This window comes from Apus apus, chromosome 4 (genome assembly GCF_020740795.1).
Source record: "Apus apus isolate bApuApu2 chromosome 4, bApuApu2.pri.cur, whole genome shotgun sequence".
Classification (NCBI taxonomy): domain Eukaryota; kingdom Metazoa; phylum Chordata; class Aves; order Apodiformes; family Apodidae; genus Apus; species Apus apus.
Genome location: NC_067285.1, coordinates 2,641,844 through 2,663,702, shown reverse-complemented (window position 1 = coordinate 2,663,702; position 21,859 = coordinate 2,641,844). Strand labels below are relative to the sequence as shown.

At 42.3% G+C, this 21,859-nt stretch overlaps 1 protein-coding gene across 2 annotated transcripts in view; it reads left to right on the top strand.

The window, feature by feature from the left end:
• The window catches only part of DOCK1 (dedicator of cytokinesis 1), a 296,429-nt gene that overhangs the window by 216,668 nt on the left and 57,902 nt on the right, over positions 1-21,859 (top strand). For both annotated transcript variants that reach the window (XM_051617678.1, XM_051617677.1), the window contains exons 33-37: positions 5,348-5,496; positions 15,351-15,436; positions 15,642-15,798; positions 19,199-19,239; positions 20,539-20,629. In XM_051617678.1, the coding sequence (XP_051473638.1) occupies positions 5,348-5,496; positions 15,351-15,436; positions 15,642-15,798; positions 19,199-19,239; positions 20,539-20,629 (524 nt within the window). The remainder of the gene's footprint in view (positions 1-5,347; positions 5,497-15,350; positions 15,437-15,641; positions 15,799-19,198; positions 19,240-20,538; positions 20,630-21,859) is intronic.

Here is a 21,859-nt window from a genome sequence, read left to right as displayed (position 1 = left end):
CATATATGAGAGAAGGGAATGCAGGAGTTCATAACTGTGTAGTATCACAGAATTTGCATCCACTCTGCTGGAATGATGAGAAAAGGCTTCTGAGAGCAGCTGAGTTCACGTTTTATTAGAAGCATCGTTGGTGAATTAAGTGTCTGGAGAGCAGATTAAAGCAGAGTGCACACCTGATATGTGAGTTGACAGACAGCTCATAAAATCAGAGCTGTGCCTGGTGCTGGGCCATCCAGCTCAGGACGCTGGCAGCCTTTTTGTCAGTAATTAAGCCAAATCTTTCTGTCCCAGGCTTAGGGTTGTATATTCAGCTGTTCTCTTCACGAGTTCCTCCAGCATCTATGGACTCTTAAACCTTTCCTGCTTTTCCTGGCAACTACTGGACTGATAATAAGAAAAGTTTGCAGACACAAATACATATCTGGCCATTCTTACAGGAGGTTATTTTATTCCTTTTGGGGGCTGTGGAGAGTGTTGTGTTTTTACCACTGCTGCTGACACTGGCAGCTCATGGACTAGTTATTTAGTTGCTCCAGGTTCAGGTTTTCACCATTAACAGACAGATGATAATAATTTCCCCTGGAGTTCTGGGAATCGATTGGCATGAGGGGTGGTGTTTTCTTCAGTGTTTCTTTCTGTGCTGTCATGAAAGCCTTTCATTTTTAATAGTTTTTATAAACTGAGATTATCCAGGTGGCTGACTCCATGACCTACTCTAGCTCTAATGCCTGTGATTCCCTAAGTGGCTGGGATCATTAATGCCAAAAGCACGAATGTTGAGGGAGACATTAAATTGCTGCTCTTCCCAACAAAAGCTGCAAGAGGAAGGTAAATCAGAGGCAGGACCCCAATCCAAGGCAGCCTTTGTGCTCCTCATAATGAGCAGGTTGCTTTTTCTCAGCTTCTTTGCAGTACAGATCATGCTGATTGTGTTTAACTCCTGGCTCTTCACCAGTCTGTGTGTGTCACCGCATCAGTCAGGAAAGGATTCTTGGGGAGTTGGTTGGGAGTTGCACTACGTTAGTCAAATTATTAATGTATTTGTTCAGAAACAAAATCAGAAGTGAAAAGCTAGTATTCTGGCATATGCTTGTGCATGTAATTTTTATGATGATGCCAGTGTGCCTAAGATACAATGAAGCTGAGTAACCCTGACTTTTGATTTAGGTATTAAATGGTATGGATAAGCCTCAAAGATTAATATTTTGTCTCATCAGTTTTTGTTCATAAATACCATGATTTATGTATAATGCCTGCTGAGTTAAAACTCGCTGGTTGGGAACAAGACAGTCCTCTAGATGTAATGCACATTGAAGCATATGATTTATTTTCTGAAATTAAATAATAAAATTGAAATTCTAAAATATTTTTTCTGTGTGTATCTAATGCAGTGGTGGCTGCTTTCTAAGTATTGGAAAAAAAAAAGGCCTGTAGAGTGGAGAGCAACAGTAGCCAGCTGTGTGCACATACTTTAAAACCTGTAATTTAGGAATAAGATTTTTGTTTTAAACAGGGAGCCGTGTAGGAGAGATCCAGCCTGACAGCTTTTGCATTTAAATCCTAGTCTCAGCTGTCCTGTTTGATACCCTGCCTGGTGGGATCATGTAGGTTTTAGGTTTGAGTGCTGGGATGCAGCAGCAATGAGGGCAGCTTTGGGGAGCTTTGTCCCAGAGTGCAGATCCCCCCTGGAAGCACTGCAGGGCTTGTGTGCACCAAACCCAGCATGTCTTAGTCTTTATAGGCTCTTTGCCTTCTATATCACTCCTCAAACTTTAAAGTAATCATAGAATGGTTTGGGTTAGAAGGGACCTTAAAGATCATCTAGTTTCAACCCCCCTGCATGGGCACCTCTTGCTACATCAGGTTGCTCAAGGCCCCAGATGTGTTATATTGTATTATTTTGAGCCATTGCTTGAACTGGGGCTCCTCAGACCTTGGTGGGATGGTATCAAAGAAGCATAAAGCAAGCCATGGCCTCTCTCTTGGAAATGCCAGAACTCAACGTGTGCTTCAAAGTGTCACAGGATGCAGTTCAGCACATCCCAGACTAACACTTGGCTGCGTGTCCTGGTTTTCCGGGGTTAACAGTTTCAACAGTTACACGTTAAAGAAATTGTAAAGACATTTTAAAATAATATCCTTGTGGTAAAGCTGGGCAAGGAAAGCCAGCTCAGAAAGTGTTGCTTTTTCTTGTTGGCATCTGAATCAGCTGGAGGGAGGTGGAAAAGTAAAATTCCTGAAGATGAAGTGGTCGGTGGTGCCATCCTTCTGCCAGGTCCCTGCCAGCCTGGCCCATGATGTCAGAAAAGGTGTCTTGACAGAGAAGTTAATGTTGTTGGAGGGAAAGTCAGAGTTAAAAATAGACCTGAGCTTTGAGCGTTATATAAATAGAAGTCATTACAAATAACACTCTTGGAATTAGCCATGCATGTTCAGAGCTGACCCAAGTGAGAGGGGAGGTTGCTGGCAAATTATTCTGTGGTTTTTGTGGCTCAAATTTAAATCAGAAGAACCTGGGAAATGTCAGTCACACATTGCCCAATAAAGGGTCTGTTTGGCCTGGTGGAGACTGTTCTGTGGTGTGAGCAGTGTGAAGGATCATGTCTCATGGCAAGGCAGAAGCTGCTGCCAGGAGAAGTTATTGCATGTCCAAAAGGATATTTGTTTTGCCTGTGGCTCCTAAAGCAGCTGCACGACTTGGTTTTCAGAAGAGAATCCCCAGTTTTCTTCCACACTTGTCATATTTGGACTCTGTGTGGGAGTTCCCACACTCTCAGGGGGAAAAAAAAGAAGCAAATTCTTTGTTGGGTTATTTATCAGAATGTGCTGGCTGTGGCAGCAGCTCTGGAGTGCCAGAGGGAAGAGCCTTTGGTGTTTAGTTCTCACGCTCCCTGCTGTGTCACAGCATCACGCTGATGGCATCATCGTAGCAGACACATCGTCTGTGTCATCGCATCACCCACGTGTGTCACAGAGTGCAAAGGATGTCACACAGGTCTCCGAACCTTCTTCGGCATTGCCTGGCTGGTGGACAAACCCTTTCTCCGTGTTCCTCCTCATACATACTTGATGAAGAAAACCAATCAAGATGGATTCATGTTTTACGCTGTGCTGCCCTGCCTTCCCATGGTGGCTTCTGGCTCTGCTCTTGCCTGTAGTCGCGCCGTAGGGCCGGTGCTCCACATCCCAGTCTAGTGGGAGGTGTCCCTGCCCGTGGCCAGGGGAGTAGGAACTAGGTGATCTTTAAGGTCCCTTCCTACCCAGACCAGTCTGTGATTCTGTGATCCAGAGCAGGCAGCACGAGCCCAGCAGGTCGTTCCCCTTGCTTTTCTGTGAGCTCTGGTGGTGTCCACCCATGGACCCTCCAGATGGCATGAAGAGCTACGTGGGTTTCAAACGGCAGATGTGGGATTTTTCAAGCAGTTCTCTGTTCTCTTTGATTTAAAAGCTCTGTTGCTGATTGCCTGCGTGGCAGCACTGCTAATAAATACAGTGGGTGAAGGACAAGGCAGCAGTACAGCTTCATGGTGCTGGGGCTGGCTGCTGCTGGCTGGAGCTGGTAAGACTGGGAGTGAGACCTGCAGCCACCCTTGGCTTCCCTTCTCCTCGGTGCAGGTGTTGGTGAGCATCTGGGAGGTGAGACCTGCAGCTCTCTTATGCCTTTGTCATCAAACCAGCTCTTCAGTTACTCCTTTTACGAGCAAGAAGTTCATATGCCCCAGAGAAGAGGAAAGAGGATCAAAGATTATTTTTTTAAAAGTCTTTTGTCAACTCACCATTTTTCATGTCTGAAGTTCAGAAGATGTTAAGTTACTTTCTGAGGGAATCCCTGTGCTTGAAGCAATGGAAAAACCCACAGTAACATGCAAAGAACTTCGTGTCATCAAATTTGTGCCTGATGAATAACTTTTGACACTATCATTTGTTTTCTGAAATACTGACTCTGTCGTTTTTCAGGCATAATACAAGAAAACTGTCACCTGAGTGGCCGAATGTAAAAATACTTGTAAGAGAGACAGAGGAAAGCTTTCTGCCTCTCACTTGGTATTCCTCACCAACAACCAGCCATGCAGCATCATACAAGTAGCAATTTTAGTTGAGTATTAATTTGCTCTAATAGACTCGTTAAAGCTTATAGGATTTTGAAGTTTGCCAAATCAAGTCACTTAAATAATATCTGCTAAAAAGAAGTAACATGTTTTGTTAGTAAAGGATTTCTTCTTGATTACATTTGTTGAGATTTATGTTAGTTCTGGACAAAAGTGAAACTGTTAATTAAAGTTGTAAATGGTTACTGCCTTACATTCCAAATACTGGTGTAGTGCTGTGGAATATAAATTAATTAGAATCTGTTTCTGACACATACAACTGAGCATGTAAGCTGAGGGCTCAGCTCTGAAGAGGCTTAGGCTGAACCACAGCAGTGGGTGCATGAACACCATATGAGCCTGACTGTACCTAGCAATTAACCCTGTACCTGTGAGAAACATCCCCAGTTGTGCAGTGAGGTTCAAATGAATCCCAGCCTGTTGCTGAGGGGAATATATTTGTATTTTCTAAACTTCTGCCATCAAGTCCTCTGCCTGCAGCTCTCTGGTGCCATGTTATGCGCCTTTGCACCAGCATCTTTCCATGAAGTAGCTGAAGAGATTATTTGCAGAACGTATAATCTTTCTTCTCTACACCTTGGCTAATTCATCTGAACAGTAACAAGACATTTTTTACTAGTCCAATACTTATTAGGAACCAGGCTCCTGTTAAGGTTTAATTTCTGTGCCATGTGCGGAGAGCGTAGTGGGGAGGGTTGGGGGAGGTGCAGTTTGCTCTTGGAGAGATTAATGTGAAATCAAGTTTGCCAGGCAGATCAGCACCCGCAGAAAGAAGACATATTGTTGGCTTGGTGAGATGTATTGTCATGTCTTGAGGCTGTGCAAGTCTGCACTTATGGTGACACTTTGATAGACTGACACAGAGAACAATCTGTGCATGGCAGAAGATACACAAGTCTAAATAAGTTAGTACAGGTGACGTGGCTTTTAGCCTCCTCTTCCAGCCATAAGTTGTGTTTTAAAATACCTTGGAACTTAATACAAGTGTGTCGATGTAGGTGCTTTCTGGAAAACATGGCAAGTTCCAGTTTGACTACTGATTCAACTTCTCCTTTTGGTTTGGGTTTGTACATCCCACGTTCCCCTCTTGTGGCTTAAAAAACAACGCGCGTTTCAGTGGAGTCGAATTTTTCTTCTGCTATACAAGAATTTACTGATACAGCTTTTATAACAGTTCTCTTCTACCAAAGTCAACGGCTGTTCATTCACCCTGAACTGCATCTTTTTTTCTCTTAAAGGTCAGCATAAAATCAAGTTTATCCCCGAAATGGTAGGACCTATTTTAGAAATGACGCTGATCCCTGAAACGGAGCTTCGGAAAGCGACAATCCCCATCTTCTTTGACATGATGCAGTGTGAATTCCATTCTACTAGGAGCTTTCAGATGGTAAGCAGTCAGCTACAGGTACTCAAAGTTTGTAAGAAAGATTTAACTTTCTTCTTCGAAAAAACATTGGAATTTTTGCTATTTCTTGATTTTCTAAAGAATAATATAATTATGGATTGGCTTGTTTTCTTTTACTCTCGAGTGGCTCTGGAGTTTTTGTCTGTTGGTTTTAAATTCTTCTCGAGGGCAGAATATGCCTGAAGTAAATGGAACTGTTCTTTATGGTACAAAAGGAGAGCAAAGACAGATGTCTTAAATTTTCACTGTGACTCGGAAAAGGAGTCTGCTCCTGCGTTTAATTGGACATAAAGGAAGCCTGGTGGCATGGCAAAAGAAGTTATCACCTGTAAGAATTTATCATCTCTAGTATCTTACATTTTTGATACTCTTTACCATTTTATGGATTTTTAAGAGGAAAAAAAGTGATCCAGTCAGAGACTCTTTCTTCATGCTACACAGACACTGCAAAATCTAAACCACTAATGTAGCATTTTTATTCTATTTTATTTTAACGTACTGAAATAAGTCCTTGAATAAGCACACACAATTTTATCCAGATAGTGTGCATTTTGAGAGACAAGTGAAGTGAAAGAAGGTTGTCTGGCAGTATTCATTTTACCTTCTTTCCCTTGAAACTTTGCCTTATGGGTTGAGTGTAAGACTGGTTAGGCCAGGTTATGGTATAAGCTAATGTAGCCCCTGTACTACTGAAATTTCCATCAGTTCAGGATATGACCTCATGAATTTTGCAATAAAGTTTGACTCACATTGTCTACATTTTCCCCTTTATATTGGCAGTTTGCTTTCTTGGATGAAAACCTTAAAAACCATAACCAGCTCTTAATAAATCTGTAGCCAGGGTAAATAAATATCTGTGTGGAGAGACTTAAGGAAGGGAAATGGCATCAGCTTTATTACTTTGATTTGTTTTGTGCTGGACAGCGTGTGGAAAGGTTGTGAACTGTGCTTTGGATCTATCCAATTACTGCATAATCATTTTTTCTCATATTTGACTCCGATGATCCTATAAAGATTGAAATGCTCGCTGGGATGCCATTTAAACAATTTCCTGTCAAATGCTCTGTTTTGTTGCTTGTCATTTTTTATTTGTACAATTATATGGATCATGAAAAATCCGAGGGTAACTTTATAGCTAAATTTATGGCCCTGTATTTTCTTGACAGAAGGAAAGCAGCTTTGTGTGGAATAGCTGGGTGATTTTAATAAATGAATGTCTTAAATATTTCACACAAGTTCCTTTTGCCTTTTGAGAAGAAAAATGCCTCGTGCTTAAGTCAGAGATGTCTTGGATTGTAGGTACTCAACATATATTTATGTCAGTATAGCTTCTTTCTTTATGGACATAGCATTGATATGACAGGTGCAGTGGTAGTAAACCTTTTTTTCAGTGCATTTGGAGTGAACAGTTAGGCCTAATGGGGAATAATCAATCTGTCCATTTACTGTTTGGCAGATAATGTGGTTGTATGGTTTGCTGAGTATCTCAGATTGGCCTTCAGGGAATGAAGAGCACAGCTTGTAAAAAGCAAATTATAGAAAGTCTGACTTGGATGGGACCTCTGTAAGTAGTCTGGTACAAACTGGCTCTTAGATTGGGTTACCCAGGGCCATCTAAAGTTCAGTATTGAGTATTCAATGAAGGAGGTTTCACCACTTCTCTGGGTGACCTATTCCAATGTTTAGGATGTTTCTTCTTATTTCCAAATGGAATTTCCCTGAATCGACGTGTGCCTGTTGCTATTTGTGTTGCCATTGTGCATCCCTGTAAACAGAGTAATTCTGTTTCTTCTGGTATCACCTTTAGGTGTTGGAAGGCTTGAGTCTGCTTCTCTCTAGGCTGAACAAACCCAATTCGTTCAACCCCTCTGGTTGGGCCATGTTCTCCAAAACTCTGCTCCTCCTGGTGGATCTCCTTTAGACCATCCGCAGTTTGTCAGTTTCTCTCTCGAGCTGGGGCAACCAAAGCTAGACACAGTACTCCAGCCATAGCCCAACAAGTGGAGTAATCCTCTTTATCCTCTTGCTGTACTCCGATTCATGCAATCAAGGACACATTTTGCCTCCATTCAAGGGCACGCTCTTCTTCATATTCAGCTAGCTGTCCACCAGGTAGGTCCTTTACAGCAGAGCATCTAGTACTGCTGCTTGCAGCTGTGCCAGCCCAGACTCAGGACTTTCATAAATGTTTCTTGCTGGCTGTCCTTCAGACTGTCAGAGTCATTAAACCACCAGCCTTTGAGATCAGCAATTTAGCTACTTTTTCAATCCACCTTCTAGTCTCTCTATCCAGTCCATATCTCACCAACTTCTCACGGAATTGTCACAGTTGGAAACAGACCTCTAAAATAGTCGTCTAACAAGTAGGTTTTGAGCAACTTTATCAAACACGTTGTTAAGAATGTGACAACCACAGCTCTTCATCCCCTGAACAGGTAGTTTGATCACAGAAGGCAGTCAGGTTGGTCAGATGTGATGTACCCCTGATAAAACCATATTGGCTTTTCCCAGTCACCTTCTCACCCTTCATGTACCTGGAAACAGCTTCCCCAAGGACTTGCTCCATGGTTTCCTCAGGAGCTGCAGTGGTACTGCCTGGCCTGTGGCTTCCCAGCTCATCTTTGTTGTCTCTTTTGTGTTTAAGTGATAGGAATATATATAAAACAATTTAAGTATTACCAGGACCTAGACAAGCTTTCATACTTAATGTGTCAATGTAATGTGCTGGGTTATGTGTCTATCTGCAGCCACCATTGTCCAGCATTGCTTTCAAAGAGAACTTCAAAATTGAATGGTTGGCTGCTCTTAAACAGATCTGCCAGAAATCCAATTATCTAACCTTGTTAGTCACATCAACAAGGATTTAGATTTGCTCTGTTTCTCCAGAAGATGCATAAACCTCATGATTTGTGGGGGAGGAATTTAAATTTTTTGCAGCACTTGTGCTCTGTGATAGCTGGTGTTACAACCAGGCAGCTTTCCCCACGGCGGGTCTCACTTCAGTATGAATTGGTTTGCTGGGTCAAACGAGTAAACGTCAGAATTGAGGGGTTGTCGTGGGTTTTTTTTTCTCCCAATATATATAGCCCTGAGAAAAAATAGGTAAGTTCCACTGCTTTTTACAGGACTAAATTAAAGGTCAACTGGATTAAAAGCTGGAGTTAGCTGTTTTTGTCCTCTGCCTCTTGAGGTGCTTTGAAGCCTGTATACAGCTTCAAAGCAGCCTGTACCTCAAAGCATGAATCCGATACTAAAGTCACTGTGGGACTGAAGCTTCCCTGTAGAAGGAGATGCCTCCTTCTCTGCTCTGCTTTTTTTCCCTTTGCCTGTGTTACTAGGGAACCCACCAGATCAAAGGGAATCTGTCAGAGCCACAGGAGCTGTGAAAGAGAATTGGTTTGATTGTTTAAGGCCTGGTCAGGTGAGCGTGATGGATCCTGTGGTGACGGCAGGAGAGAAAGTTCATGGTGAAACAATCCTTCAGCTGAAATAGGGGATTCAGAGCATGGAAAGCTCTGACCTCCTGACTTCACTGCCTGCTCCTTCCAGCTGTTGCCCTGGTTCTGTTTCCATCAGCACTTCTGTTGGTTTGCCTGCCTGAAACTTTGACTTTACCTTTTCTGGGCCTGTGTCGTTGCTGATGTCACGTTCTGCTCAGTCTGAGTTGGAGCCATTCACAGAGAAGCAGCAGGGCAGCAACTGGGACAAAACCAGAGCATGGAGGAGGCAGGGGGAGAAGCTGGGCAGGTTCTCCCTGTCTCTCTGCATCATAATATGATTTCTTTTAATTAATCTAGTACAAATTAATTATTACAAGTAACTTACTGTAAGAGCCAAAAAAAAAGCCTATTAACAAAATAAGGCAAAGGGACTGAGCCAGACATGCTACCCCAGCCTGCCTTCCCCAAAGCAATTACTTTTCTCAGCAAGTAGAAAGGAAGGATCCTTTATCCTTCCAAATAAAATCTGAGAGATGTCCCCCTACTCTGCAGTAGTGAGCAAGAGGAAATTAGAAGTCCCATATGTCTAGTTTCAGGCTGAACAGCATCACTGGGGGGAATCTGCAGTGGTGTTAGCATCAGTGATACAAGCACACGAGCTCCAGCATGTGTTCTTACCCTGTTTAGAGCACGGGCTTGTGTCAAAGTAATGATCTGAGGAAAGAGCCCAAAAAATGCAACAGCACATCTGTCTTGTTTTCTGCAAATTGGAATCATGCTTGGCATGATGGAGCCATAGCCAAAAAGATAGAAAAATGATCTAGGAATGAATAAGCAATGAATGCATAATGCAGCATCATATAGAAATGCATAATAAATGAATGCATAATGTGTATGATTACTAAAATAAAACCATGGGGGATGCTGAAGTACTTCCAGCTACAAGTGCTGTTGTGAGGAGAATTAATTGAGTAAAGACCAGAAAAAATAAAGAGGAAACCCTTTTACTTCATTTCTAACATTCAGCAGTAAATCTCAGTATCTTCAAGGCAGTCATGCTAGCCATCCTTATTTGCACTGTAATTTCTTGTTGGTTATCAATGAATTTCAAATTCTTCAGTAAGTTTTAATTCTCCTTAAGAAGTACCTAGTTTATATGAATCTCTCTCGACTTTTAGAACCTATAATTCCTTATTAAGTCTTTTTACCACTATCTGAGCCCTGTGTTAACCTCCCCTTCCCTGTGCTGTGGATTTGCAGACAGAATACAAGTTAATAACTTGTCCAGCTTTCTCTGATGCTGCAGATCCTCCTCTGTAATCCCACTAAATGTGCAAATTCAAATAAGTCATCCCCCTACAGGATTAATTTCTATAAGTAACATTTTTTTGTTATCTGTGGTTGAACTGTACACCTGTAAGTTTTTTCTTCTTTTCTGGCCTTTTGGAGAACATTGATATTCCTCTCTTACCCCACCAGGAGAGCAAGGGAGAAAGGTGATGTGGTAAATCTAGAGACCTCTAAGATCACCTACTAGTAAATGACTGCCAAATCTCTTGGCTGACCAGAATGCTCTGGGAAGATAGGCAAGGAAACGGATGAAATTGTTGGGAATTGGCACCGACTTTCATAGCAGCCTTTGAACAAAGTTTTACAGTTCTTGTGTGCTGCTTCTGCATGAAGACTAATTGGTAGTGGTGTTCTCTGTCACTTTCATTTTATATGGCAAATTCATTATTATCCCATATCAAAACAAATGTATAGCAGCTTGGAGGGTTGAAATTCCTCCTCATCTACAGCTAGATTAAATTCTCTGTCAGTGCTGCAAATAGAGCCTGACCACCCTTAGGTGGACCTAAACCCAGAGTGATTAGTTGAGCTGACACTTGAAGACACTTCTCTCCAGACGGGAGATTGTAACAGACAGATGAAGTAGTGGATATACTCTTTGCTCAAGTTCAAACACACATCCTAAAGAGGAGCTGAGATCAACTGCTAGGAAGAGTTGATAACAATTTCCTGTAATCTTCCTAACATCACCCCTCAAGCTTTCACTGTCAACAGAAGGATATGAATCCCAGCTTGCTGATGGTGCCACATACAACCCCTGAGCCTCCAGAACGAGCCTCGGCAAATGTCACTGCCTGTAACGTGAACATTGAAATTGTAGCACTTCTTACTGGAGAGTAAATTCCATCGCAGTAGTTTCAGGCCTGCTTTATGCAGCTTTATGCATGGAAAAAAAATAAAAAAATGAAAAATGAGATTTTATCAACAGATGCCTGGGGCAGTGTCTCCAGAGCCATGAGCTTGTGCGACTCCAGGGCCATGTTCTTGCTGCTATCATGGAAGATAATAGCTCTATAATCCTCAACTTGTGCTGTTGAAACGTTCTGTGAAAGACCACAGAAGGAATTTTAACTATGTTAAATAACATTTAGACATCTGGCTTGCCTGACCCACACCATATCTATTCCTTGAGAAGTGTCAAGGATTACTAAAAAGCAAAGATACTGTTAATAGTCCTTCAAACCCCAGAAATTCCCCAAGTCTGAGGATGGCCACTGGGGAGATGGGCCAACCAAGCCTACATGTACAGAAACTTAAGTGAAATTGGTATCAGGAAGATACTCAAGATATCCTGTATGACAAATGTAATTACTCCTCTTTGTGTAAGTAATTGCACCTAATTTGTGTAAGTAATCTCTTGCTAAAAAATACATCACTTAAAGGGCTCACACTGGCAGCAGGTATCATTTTTCACATAGGTGAAGAAAGTCTATTTCTTTCTGGTCTCATTAGAGAACATGAATTTGGGGACTTCTCTGTTTCATCTGTTTCATCATTGTGTTGACTTGACACGTCCTTGTACTGTGAGAATGCGTTTCAGCTTGTGTTTGCTTCCTAGAGGAGGCGGATTGCATTATCCTTCCTTTTCTCATTTTCCTGTCATTTTTTGAATAATGGATGTGTTGTATTAAAAACCTTATTTCACTTCACTTTCCATTCATTTCTTCACAAGGAAAGTAGTGAGAGAGTGGAACGGGTTACCCAGAGAGGCTGTGCAATCATCCATCCCTGCAGATGTTCAGTTCTTGGCTAAGCAAGTCACTGCTGGCAATAATCCTGAGTCACCTGGGAGGTTGGACAAAATGACCTTCAAGGTCTCTTCCAGCCAGTGTTTCTGTGATTTTGTAGATCATCTGGGGTACAAAAGAGCACCTTGGTAATTTTTAATCTGAGGTTTGGGGTTTTTGTGTTTAAAACAGTGATGCACGACAGTAATAATGGTTTGAAGAAGGAGTATCAGTTGTTTAGGTACTCAGTTGATTTTATCACTGTGTTTGTGACACATTCTGTAGTTCAGGTTTCATAGCTGTAGTCACTGAGCTCAGAGCAGGGATGCTTTTTCTCTGTTTGTAAGACAGTTCTGGTGGGCTGCCAGGGAGGGTGTAAAAATAAATTTCCCAACTCAAATGCAGAGGACAAGAAGTCCTGGGTTGCATATGAAGGTAGGAAGTGATGTGAACATCACTGCAGTTAATGCTGCAGATCATGGAAACTTGGAAAGGGAGACAAAGCAGTGTCCTGTGTCTTACCATGGATTTTTCTATTCCTGCCATTGAGCCTGTAAAGATACAGAGATTGAGTTGTCTTAACGAAGAGGAGTATTTTGGCATTGTCACAATTTATCAAGCAAATCCTTCATGTCAATGTGCATTTCTTCCTGAAAGAGGGTTTTCTTAGCAAAGCCAGAACTTCTTTACAGTCCCTGGCCACATTTCATCCACAGGTTCAACTTGGCCAGCATGTGTGTGTTCACAACTGCTGTGAGCTTCAGCACAAAAAGGACCTTCCAGGAGAGCAGGCAGGTGCCTCCATCTATGAAGGTGGCCAATGTGCTTCTCCTCACCCTTGCTTGCTGAAGACTTTTCTCTTGTTCTGCCAAGGTTTTCCTTGCCACGCACAGGAAGCAGTTATTTCAGGAGAAAAGGATTGGCAGAACTCAGGGTGTGTCTTGTTTGCTGCTTGACAGAGACATTATGATGTTGGCTGAGGTGGAACTGTGTGGGCAGAGCTTAAAATGCAGCATCTGCAGGCAGAAAGAGATCTGTGGTGTACATAGCTACTACACCACCTGAAAGTGATACAAATTAAGGTGGTGAAGATCACTCTCACCCTCACAGTTTCATCACGACGCAAGTCCATTGGCAAGAGAGATCTCACACTCCTTGCTGAAATAAACATGCCAGCAGAATTTCAGTGTGAATTAAAACAAAATGCAGTTTCTCTTCCTAGCTAAACCATCCTGAGCCCTTCTACTGGCTGGACATAACACCTTGTCCTTCTCAGTCTCCCCATGGGGCTGAGCATGTAGAAAACACCTGTCCCCTGTTGTCCCCCCAGCCCCTGGTCATCACTGAGTGGTGGGGCTGTGGCCAGGGCAGCTGCAGCAGAGGGGTGGTCACACGTGGCACCGCTGGTGGTTCAGCCTGCCTGGCACACTGCAGGAGAGACCACAGCCAAGCTCACCCCCTCTGCCCTGCCATCTGGCAAGCTCTGGGATGGTGGTCCCATTGCCATGGTGCCTGTCATACACCCTTCTTGGAGGCTCCTGGGCTGGTAGGGCTCTCTGAGGGGATTTATTTCCTCCTGGTACATGGATTTTTGCCTTTCAGCATAGATATCTGCTGCATCTTTGGAACATGAGCTGTACTGCAGCACTCTTTGAGGTTGTCCTTGTCTCCATGGAGAGCCTACAGGAAAGCTGGGAAGGGGCTTTTTACAAGGGCATGGAATAATGGGATGAGGGGGAATGATTTCAAGCTGAAAGAGGGGAGATTTAGGTAAGACATTAGGAAGAAATCTTTTGCTGTGAGGGTGGTGAGACCCTGGAACAGGTTGCCCAGGGAAGCTGTGGCTGCCCCATCCCTGGCAGTGTTGAAGGGCAGGTTGGATGGGGCTTAGAGCAGCCTGGGCTGGTGGGAGGTGTCCCTGCCTGTGCAGGGGGTTGGATCTGGATGATCTTTAAGGTCTCTTCCAACCCAAAGCATTTGATGGTTCTGTGATTCTCGTTTTGTTTCCAGGCCTGCCGTGCTCCAGTCACAGCCCCGCTGCTGTCAGGCCGCGGTCAGCGGCTGTCACAGGGGAGCTACTAGTGTTGTCACTAAAGCAGGTATTTGGATTGGTGGAAACAATTGTTAAACAAGAAATGCCATGACGTTACTGATACAGCTTAGAGGTGGGAAGTGTAGCCCCAGGAAGGAGAGCTCGTGGCTCAAAGGGAGGTGGGTCCATGGGCTGCCCACTGAGCCTGAGGTGGTGGGAGTGCATCCTTGGTCTGGGAGTATGTTGAGCTGCAGACAGTCCATTTCCTTTTCTTCCTACATTATATGCTGTTAATATTAACTGTGGATGCAAAGTACATCTCTTGACATTTACAAAATGTTAGTACGCTTTGTTCTTGCCCAGGTGGCCCTTGGCTTCTCCTCGGAATAGTCAGGGACTGCTCAAGGAAGTGACAGTAAAAAAAGCATGCAGAGAACTGATCTGTCCCTGGACTCCTGCTCTTGAGGGGCCCTGTTCCCCTGCCACAGGCTTCCTCCTCACCCGGGCTCTGCTGAGGGCTTTTGACAATAGGTTGTGTCAGAAATGGGGTGGATTCCTGTGCTTATTTAATAAAGAGTTAGGAATTAGATGACTAGCCTGATTTGTGCCACAGCAGCAGGCCTCCCTCCACCAACAGGTCCCGTTTCCCTGACCTGGGCCGTGGGGAATGTAGCAGCAACAGGGAAAACCCTCTGTAGCCATTAAAAATCCAGTGAGTGATCCAGTTTGCATTTTAAAGTATATTCTAATACCCACGTATGTTTGCGTTTTTTATTATAGCCCAAATAAAAATATTGCTCTGAAGTTGTTTGAAACAACTTCATTTCCCTCTGCAGTGACTTATTAACAGGTTTGTTAATTGCTTTGGGCCCCACTGTGAGTCAGTATCTGTCTGTTAAAAAGAGGGTATTACCTGTTTTTTGAATTTATTTTTGCTGCTGTTGCCAGTAGTGCAGGGGATGTTCTGTCCCTGGCTTTGTGTCTTCTTTTCTCCCACCCTCATTCTTGCCATTAATCTCCTCACTTAGTTTTTCATAAGGCAAATATTTACACTTCATTTAGCACCATGACCAGTGATTTCTGCAGCATAAAAAGTCCTTGTAGGACAGCAGATCCTCATGGACAGCCTAATACCACAGAGTGCAAACTCCTAAAATCAATCAAGCTTTAAAATAGTGGCGGAACATCGTGCCCAGATACCCAACCAATCTGTGAACCACTGAGGATACAGCAATTAAGTGAAATATTTGCCATCTGATTATTTACGCTTGCTTTGTTTAATTATAGTTTGAAAATGAGATCATCACGAAACTGGATCATGAAGTGGAAGGAGGCAGAGGAGACGAGCAGTACAAAGTGTTATTTGACAAAATGTAAGTGTTGATCAGCGGTGAGATTTATGTCACGGTAAAGCCAGGAGAGAGAGCAATTAGACTACAATGAACTTTGTAGCCCAGAAATAATTAAAACCTGTTAATGATGCACAATATTTAAAATTGCACCTGAGTCAAGGTGGTGTTGATTTTTTTTTTTTTTCCCTGCACGTGATTAACAAGGTGGATGTAATTGGTTTTTCAGTCTCCTGGAGCACTGCAGGAAACACAAATACCTGGCTAAGAGCGGAGAAACTTTTGTCAAGCTCGTTGTCCGCTTAATGGAGAGGTTGTTGGACTACAGGACCATAATGCATGATGAGAACAAGGAGAACCGCATGAGCTGCACAGTCAACGTGCTGGTAAGCAGGGGGCCCCCCTCCTGGGAGAATGACTGCAGTCATCATTTTGCACCTTGAACAGAAGATTTTGATTAAAACAAAATACATGTTGGGACTCTCAGGAAAGTTGGAAGTTGTTGGTTTTTTTCCTCTTCTTTAATGAAGGTGAATCCATGAAGACATGGGTATTACTTCTTTAATTGATTCTAAGGAAAGATTTGAGAAGAAACATTTCAGATCCTGATCTCAGTGGGCTGTTCATTGACGTTTACAATTGACATTTGAACAAATTTATACAGAAAACCACTTTTTAATACAGAAGATTGGAGTAATATGTAGTTTACTACAAAACTTTTTATGCATTTGCAGTCTTACTTGTATTCTGCTTACTGCTCAGCTTCTATATTCAAAATTTGAGTGTTTACTGTTTCATTTACAGCAGAAAAATCTCACTTTTTTTTTTTTCCTAAGTGATGTGAATTTTCCTGCTCTTAGTTCCAAAAATTCTGGAGTAGCTACTACTCTATACCATAAACCCTTTTCCATTTAGGCTGGAGTTGGAAGTGGGAGGAGTTGTCCCCTTAACATGCACATCATGGTCTTTGGTGGAAGCAATGGAGTATGACATTTTACTAGCACAAAATGAGTGCATGTGGAAAAATGATGTCAAAACAAGTTTTAGAGACCCCTAAACATATTACCAACTAGATTTGATTTTTCCAGCAGGACTCAATATTAAGCCGTTAGCCAATAAGGACTCAGAGCTTTTATCCCTATATCATTATCAAAGCTTTTATAAATATGTGGGGCACAGACAAACAAAGTGTTTAGCCTTTATGTGATATGGCTGATGGATTTTGTTCAGGCTGGTTTGGAAAGATCTGAGAAAAGAGTTTGTAGCTTTAGCACTTGAGAGTAATTAATGCAAGTGTTGTCCTCCTCACACCATCACATAATGAAACGGTGCCCAATAGAATGGGAGGGAAGGTGGAGACATCACATCAGAAATTGGGCTTTTATTTTTACTTTGTTTTCCTGTCTGTGCCCATCAAAAAGCATCAGGATGTTCAGGAGATGGGCAAAGACAAGGAGCTTGGAGAACTGTCACCAGCTGCTGATCTAGCAAGTGCAATTGGGTGCCTGCAGAAAAGTTAGTGTCCTCCCGAGCAGAACTGGAGTTAGAAAGACCTGCTAGCTTGAACAGAGCCAGACAGGAAATAAAAAGTCACATAGGCTGTATGCTCTAAAACATGACAACAATGCATAAAACCAGGAAAAATTCCTAAGAAGGGTGAATTTACTTCTTCCCTTCATCATAATAGAGTTCCCTCCTAGTCATTCTCACTGTACCAACTGTGGGGTGACCAGTGGTGCACTTGGGGGTTTGTTTTGTTTTCTCTAAGTGTCTCTAACAGCATCTCCTCATGCTGATTTTTGTCACAGGAATTTTTCAAGTCTTTGCAGATGATAAATGCTGGGTGAGATATACTGCTGTCGAGGTAAATCACCATGAGATGTCCACACACAACCCTGCAGGAAAGCATTGCAGGGCAGAACTTTCCTTCCTTTCCTGTGGACGTGATTTAAAACTTTAGCTTGATTTTTAAATCCCATTTGCCCTCCAGGGCCAACACAGACTTTTCATCGTACTTCTGGCACCTGAAGTGAAATGTATGGCTTTGCAAAAATCCAGCCCTGTGCTGATATTCAGCACAATTCCCACGTGAGGTCTCAAAGAGTTCTTAATTGGGACTTTAATGATTCAGAGGCTTTCCCAGGATTAAGTTTGTCTGTACTGACTGTAGTTTAAGTCTGAAGGTTTGATATGCATTTAAAAGCCAGTGGCGATGTTAAAAATAAAAGCTCTATGTGTTCTCTCAGCTGCTTGTTCCTACCCCCAACAGCCCTGGCCAAAGCAAGTGTGCTGCCATGGTGGTAGAGTCAATGTGGAGAGAGACCTTGCTGAAAGCTCCACCCTCTTCCTCTCTGGTTGTTTTTCATCCCCACCAGTTCCTCAGCCCATTCCCTGCAGACCCACACACCTGGGCCAGTACAGCCTAAGGGGGATGTGGGAACCTGCACCGAAAGACAGGGCAGGAGCTGGGATTGGTTTTAGGGGCAGAGGGAACTGTGATAAATGTAACACATGGCAGTGCATGTCAGCCTTCTGCTCAGGCCTCCTACTGTTGTGGTTGATTTCATGGAGTCAGAGAATCCCGGAGTGGTTTGGGTTGGAAAGACCCTTAAAGCTCATCCAGTTCCAACCCCCCTGCATGGGCAGGGACACCTCCCACCAGCCCAGGTTGCTCCAAGCCCCATCCAACCTGCCCTTGGACACTCCCATGGATGGGGCAGCCGCAGCTCCTCTAGGCAACCTGTCTCACCATCACTTTGATGTTGCTGCTTGAGCTGCATCAGGACAGAGCAACTGGCAGCCATAAAGGGAGAAAATGCTTCTGGATTCTTGATCCACCTAATTAAGTAGTAGTAGTCTGTCCTACTTTAAAAAAGCAAACAAAACACAAGAAAAAACAGCACATTTTTTTCATGTGGTTCAGTTTGTTTTTCAGCTGAACTCAAAACCACTGAGCAGTTCTGTTAACTAAAATGGCACATCCATGAAATAATTCATCATTTCCAGCTCCCAGACCTGGAGTCTGTCTTGTGTTTTGGTTCTCTTTGAAGGGAACAGTTTTATACTGGATTTGTGCCTCAATGGCTACTCAGACTGCTTTAATTTAGCACTGAAATATATTGTAATTCAGTGAAGGAGAAATGTCTTTGTGTTTTGTTTTCTTAGGTATATTTTAACTTTTGAAGGCAAACTTTAAATTAGATTCAGAAATGCCTTTAATATCTCACCCAATCGATCATATCTTGCATTTACAGTATTTGTGGTGTTAACTGGTTTATCTCAAGACTGGAGGCATTCAGACATTTCTGAAGAGAGTGGTGATAATGTGCAGCATAGGAAGCCAAATAAATAACACTAATCTAACTTTTTATTGCCAAAGAAACTATGAAATTTCAAGGAGAGATGATGTATTGCTCGACTAAGGTTTGGGGGTTTAAATTTACAGAACAACTGTTGCTTAAAAATTATGTTCCTGTGTATTACAAAATTTGAGCTGAAAACAGTCAATGAAGTGTGACTTGCAAATGCCAGAAGCAAATTTCTAGCAGAACTTTGCTTGCAAATTGTTAACCTTTGTGGTGACACATAAGCCCTAATATGCTACATCACGAAAATATCACAGCATCAGACTTTATAAGTTAAATGACTTGTGTTCCAGAGGCAAATTCATTTTGCAGTTTTGAGGCTGATATTATGCAATTATGAATTTTTAATTTTGAGCATGTTCTGTGTACGTTCCAGACTGAGAAATCAAAGACTTTGTAATGAAATTATCTTGTTTTTCAGAATTTCTACAAGGAGATTGAAAGAGAAGAAATGTACATAAGGTTTGTAAACATGTCTAGTGACAAACTCTGCTTGGCTTGCTGTAGTATGTAACTGGAGAAAATTAAGTTTGTATTAAGCAGTCACTTGGGGCCTGGAGGAAAAGAAATAATGAAAAAATATGCCTCAGCTGAACCTGAAGTACATTCAGAAGCTTATCTTCACTGAGGACAGTGAGCATTAGAAACTGGAGTTGTGAGATTGTCTTACTCCCCCTTCTCCACCTCCTTTAGTTATATTATGGTGAACACTGAAATACTCAGGAGTGTTGCCAGATGAAAATAAACAAGTCAAAAGAAAGCTGAGCAACGACATTATTTTGCCTCCTGGTGAGGTACAAAATATGTGACTTGGGGTAAAAAGGACTATTAAATAATATAATGACTGGTACTTATTTTAAATTTAAAGTTTTTAGGAGCGTTTCAAAACCTATTTTCACCCAAAGTAAAAATGGTAATATGCTGTTGTGCTTTTATGTAAACCTCAGGGTTCCTAGTCCTCTCTTTTTACTTTGGCTTAAAATTGGCTACACTGTTGTGCTAAAATGATGAAGCTTGTGTTTTTACTGCTATTTTAGGTATCTAAATAGTATTAATTAATTCATTCTCAGATGCTTGTTACTGTTTTGGAAGAATTTTCACTTCTGAACTCGCTTCCTGTTGTTCAAATGGTTTTAATTATTGCTTTATTCATCTGGAAAAAGAAAATAAAATCTTCTTGAAGGCAGGATTGATAAATGGGGACAAATATGTAAAGTTTTAAGTTGTAGGTTTGCACTATGCAGTATCACAGACTGTCTCACTCTCAAAGCCCTACCTAGATTCTCTCCTGTTTCTACTGACAAACTTCTGATATATCTTAATGACTAGAAAAGTTTTGTGTTTTCACTGGCTTTTTCAAAATACATTTTTAACAGGTGTTTGGTTTAGGTTTTTTTTGAAATTGTCTTTAAACAAACCAACAAACAAATGAAGAGAAGCCCCTTCCAGCAGTGTGATGATGTCGAAGCTCAGGAAAAAAACTTCTCTATCTGTCTCTGTAGCTGAACAGTTAGAGCAGTATCTTGCACAAAATCTGTATTGGACTGATTACACATCAGAGGCCAGTGGTATGTACTGGGGAAAAAGCACAGCAGAAATGTAAATGGTCCTAAGGGTGTTTGCACCCAGAAAGATGAGCTTTATATAGCCCCGCTTACATTTACTTGTTTGCAGTTAGAGTTGAACCATTGCAGTCTTCAAGATAAATTACTTAGTAACATTTGAGAACATTTTTCAGAGCAGTTGTTTTCATGCTTGCAGGTATTTGTACAAGCTGTGTGACCTGCACAAGGAGTGCGATAACTACACGGAAGCTGCCTACACTTTACTGCTGCACGCCAAGCTCTTGAAGGTAAACACCAAAATACTTGGCCAGGTTGGAAAATCATCTTAGCAGTAACCAGTAGTATTATTGCTTGTCAGAACATCTGCACTTCAGACTGATAAAACTCTGAGTTTTACCTTTTACCTGTGTAATTCGTTTGTGCAGGAAACGTGCCCGCTGCCCTTAGCACGTGTCAGAGCATGCTTTGCTCATCTAAGTTACAAATTTCAAAGCTGTAATTTAAATTTCTTCTAAATATCAAAATTACATCATGTGGGGAAGCATTTAAACATGTATTTTAGTAAATCAGCTCTCCATGGAGCTGTTTTTGCAGAGGCAGCACAAGGTCCAGAGAGCCTGAGCCTTCCGGTGCTCTTGGCTATCTGTAGGTTCAGTTTGGATTCTGAAAAATTCAGGAGAGATTCAAATGGTCTTTCCAAGCTCTCACCTTTCAAAGGTACATGTCATTTTAATGCAGTGTAGCACAGTTTATAGGAGTCACTAACCATATTGCTGTTCTTCAAGGAATGTTTTGGTGTAACCTGCAATACGTAGAAATAAATAGTTTTATCTAAACAAGGTGCGTGTAATTAAAGCACTCAGTCAGAAATGTCATCAGGCTTTGTTTCATAAGCATGAATCTCAATGAAAACTTTCTGGATTGATGGTACTGTCTCCCATGACCAGCTGGTTTCCATGATTCTGTCACAAATGTGGCAGCACGTGCCAACCGTGTTCCCAGAGTTAATCCATGGCAGGATGTGGCACTTAACAGTGGGCACTTGTGTCAGGACATAGTACCACAGAAGGGTTCAGGTTGGAGGGGACCTTAAAGATCATGAGGTTCCAACCTCCCTGCCGTGAGCAGGGACACCTCCCACCAGACCAGCCTGCACAGCCTCATCCAACCTGGCCTTCAACACTTCCAGGAAGGGGGAGCCACAACCTCCCTGGGCAACCTATTCCAGCACCTTCCTGCCCTCATGGTGAAGAATTTTATCACAGGTTTAATGTAGCCTACTCATCACTAAATTAGCAGCAAGGAGTTTTATGTTTTAATTTCTAAAACAGTCAATATTTGATAAAATTTGGTAAGAACAAGTGTTTCCTGAAGCGTTTCCTCTAGTCCCATGCTTCTTCCTGGCATCTCACCACCCACAGTGAAATCTTTCTCTCTCCAGGGAGACCTGGAGCTCTTCCTGCTCCCCATGAGGACAGTAGCACCTGTGGCTGAATAACTGAGAACTGCATTTTCCC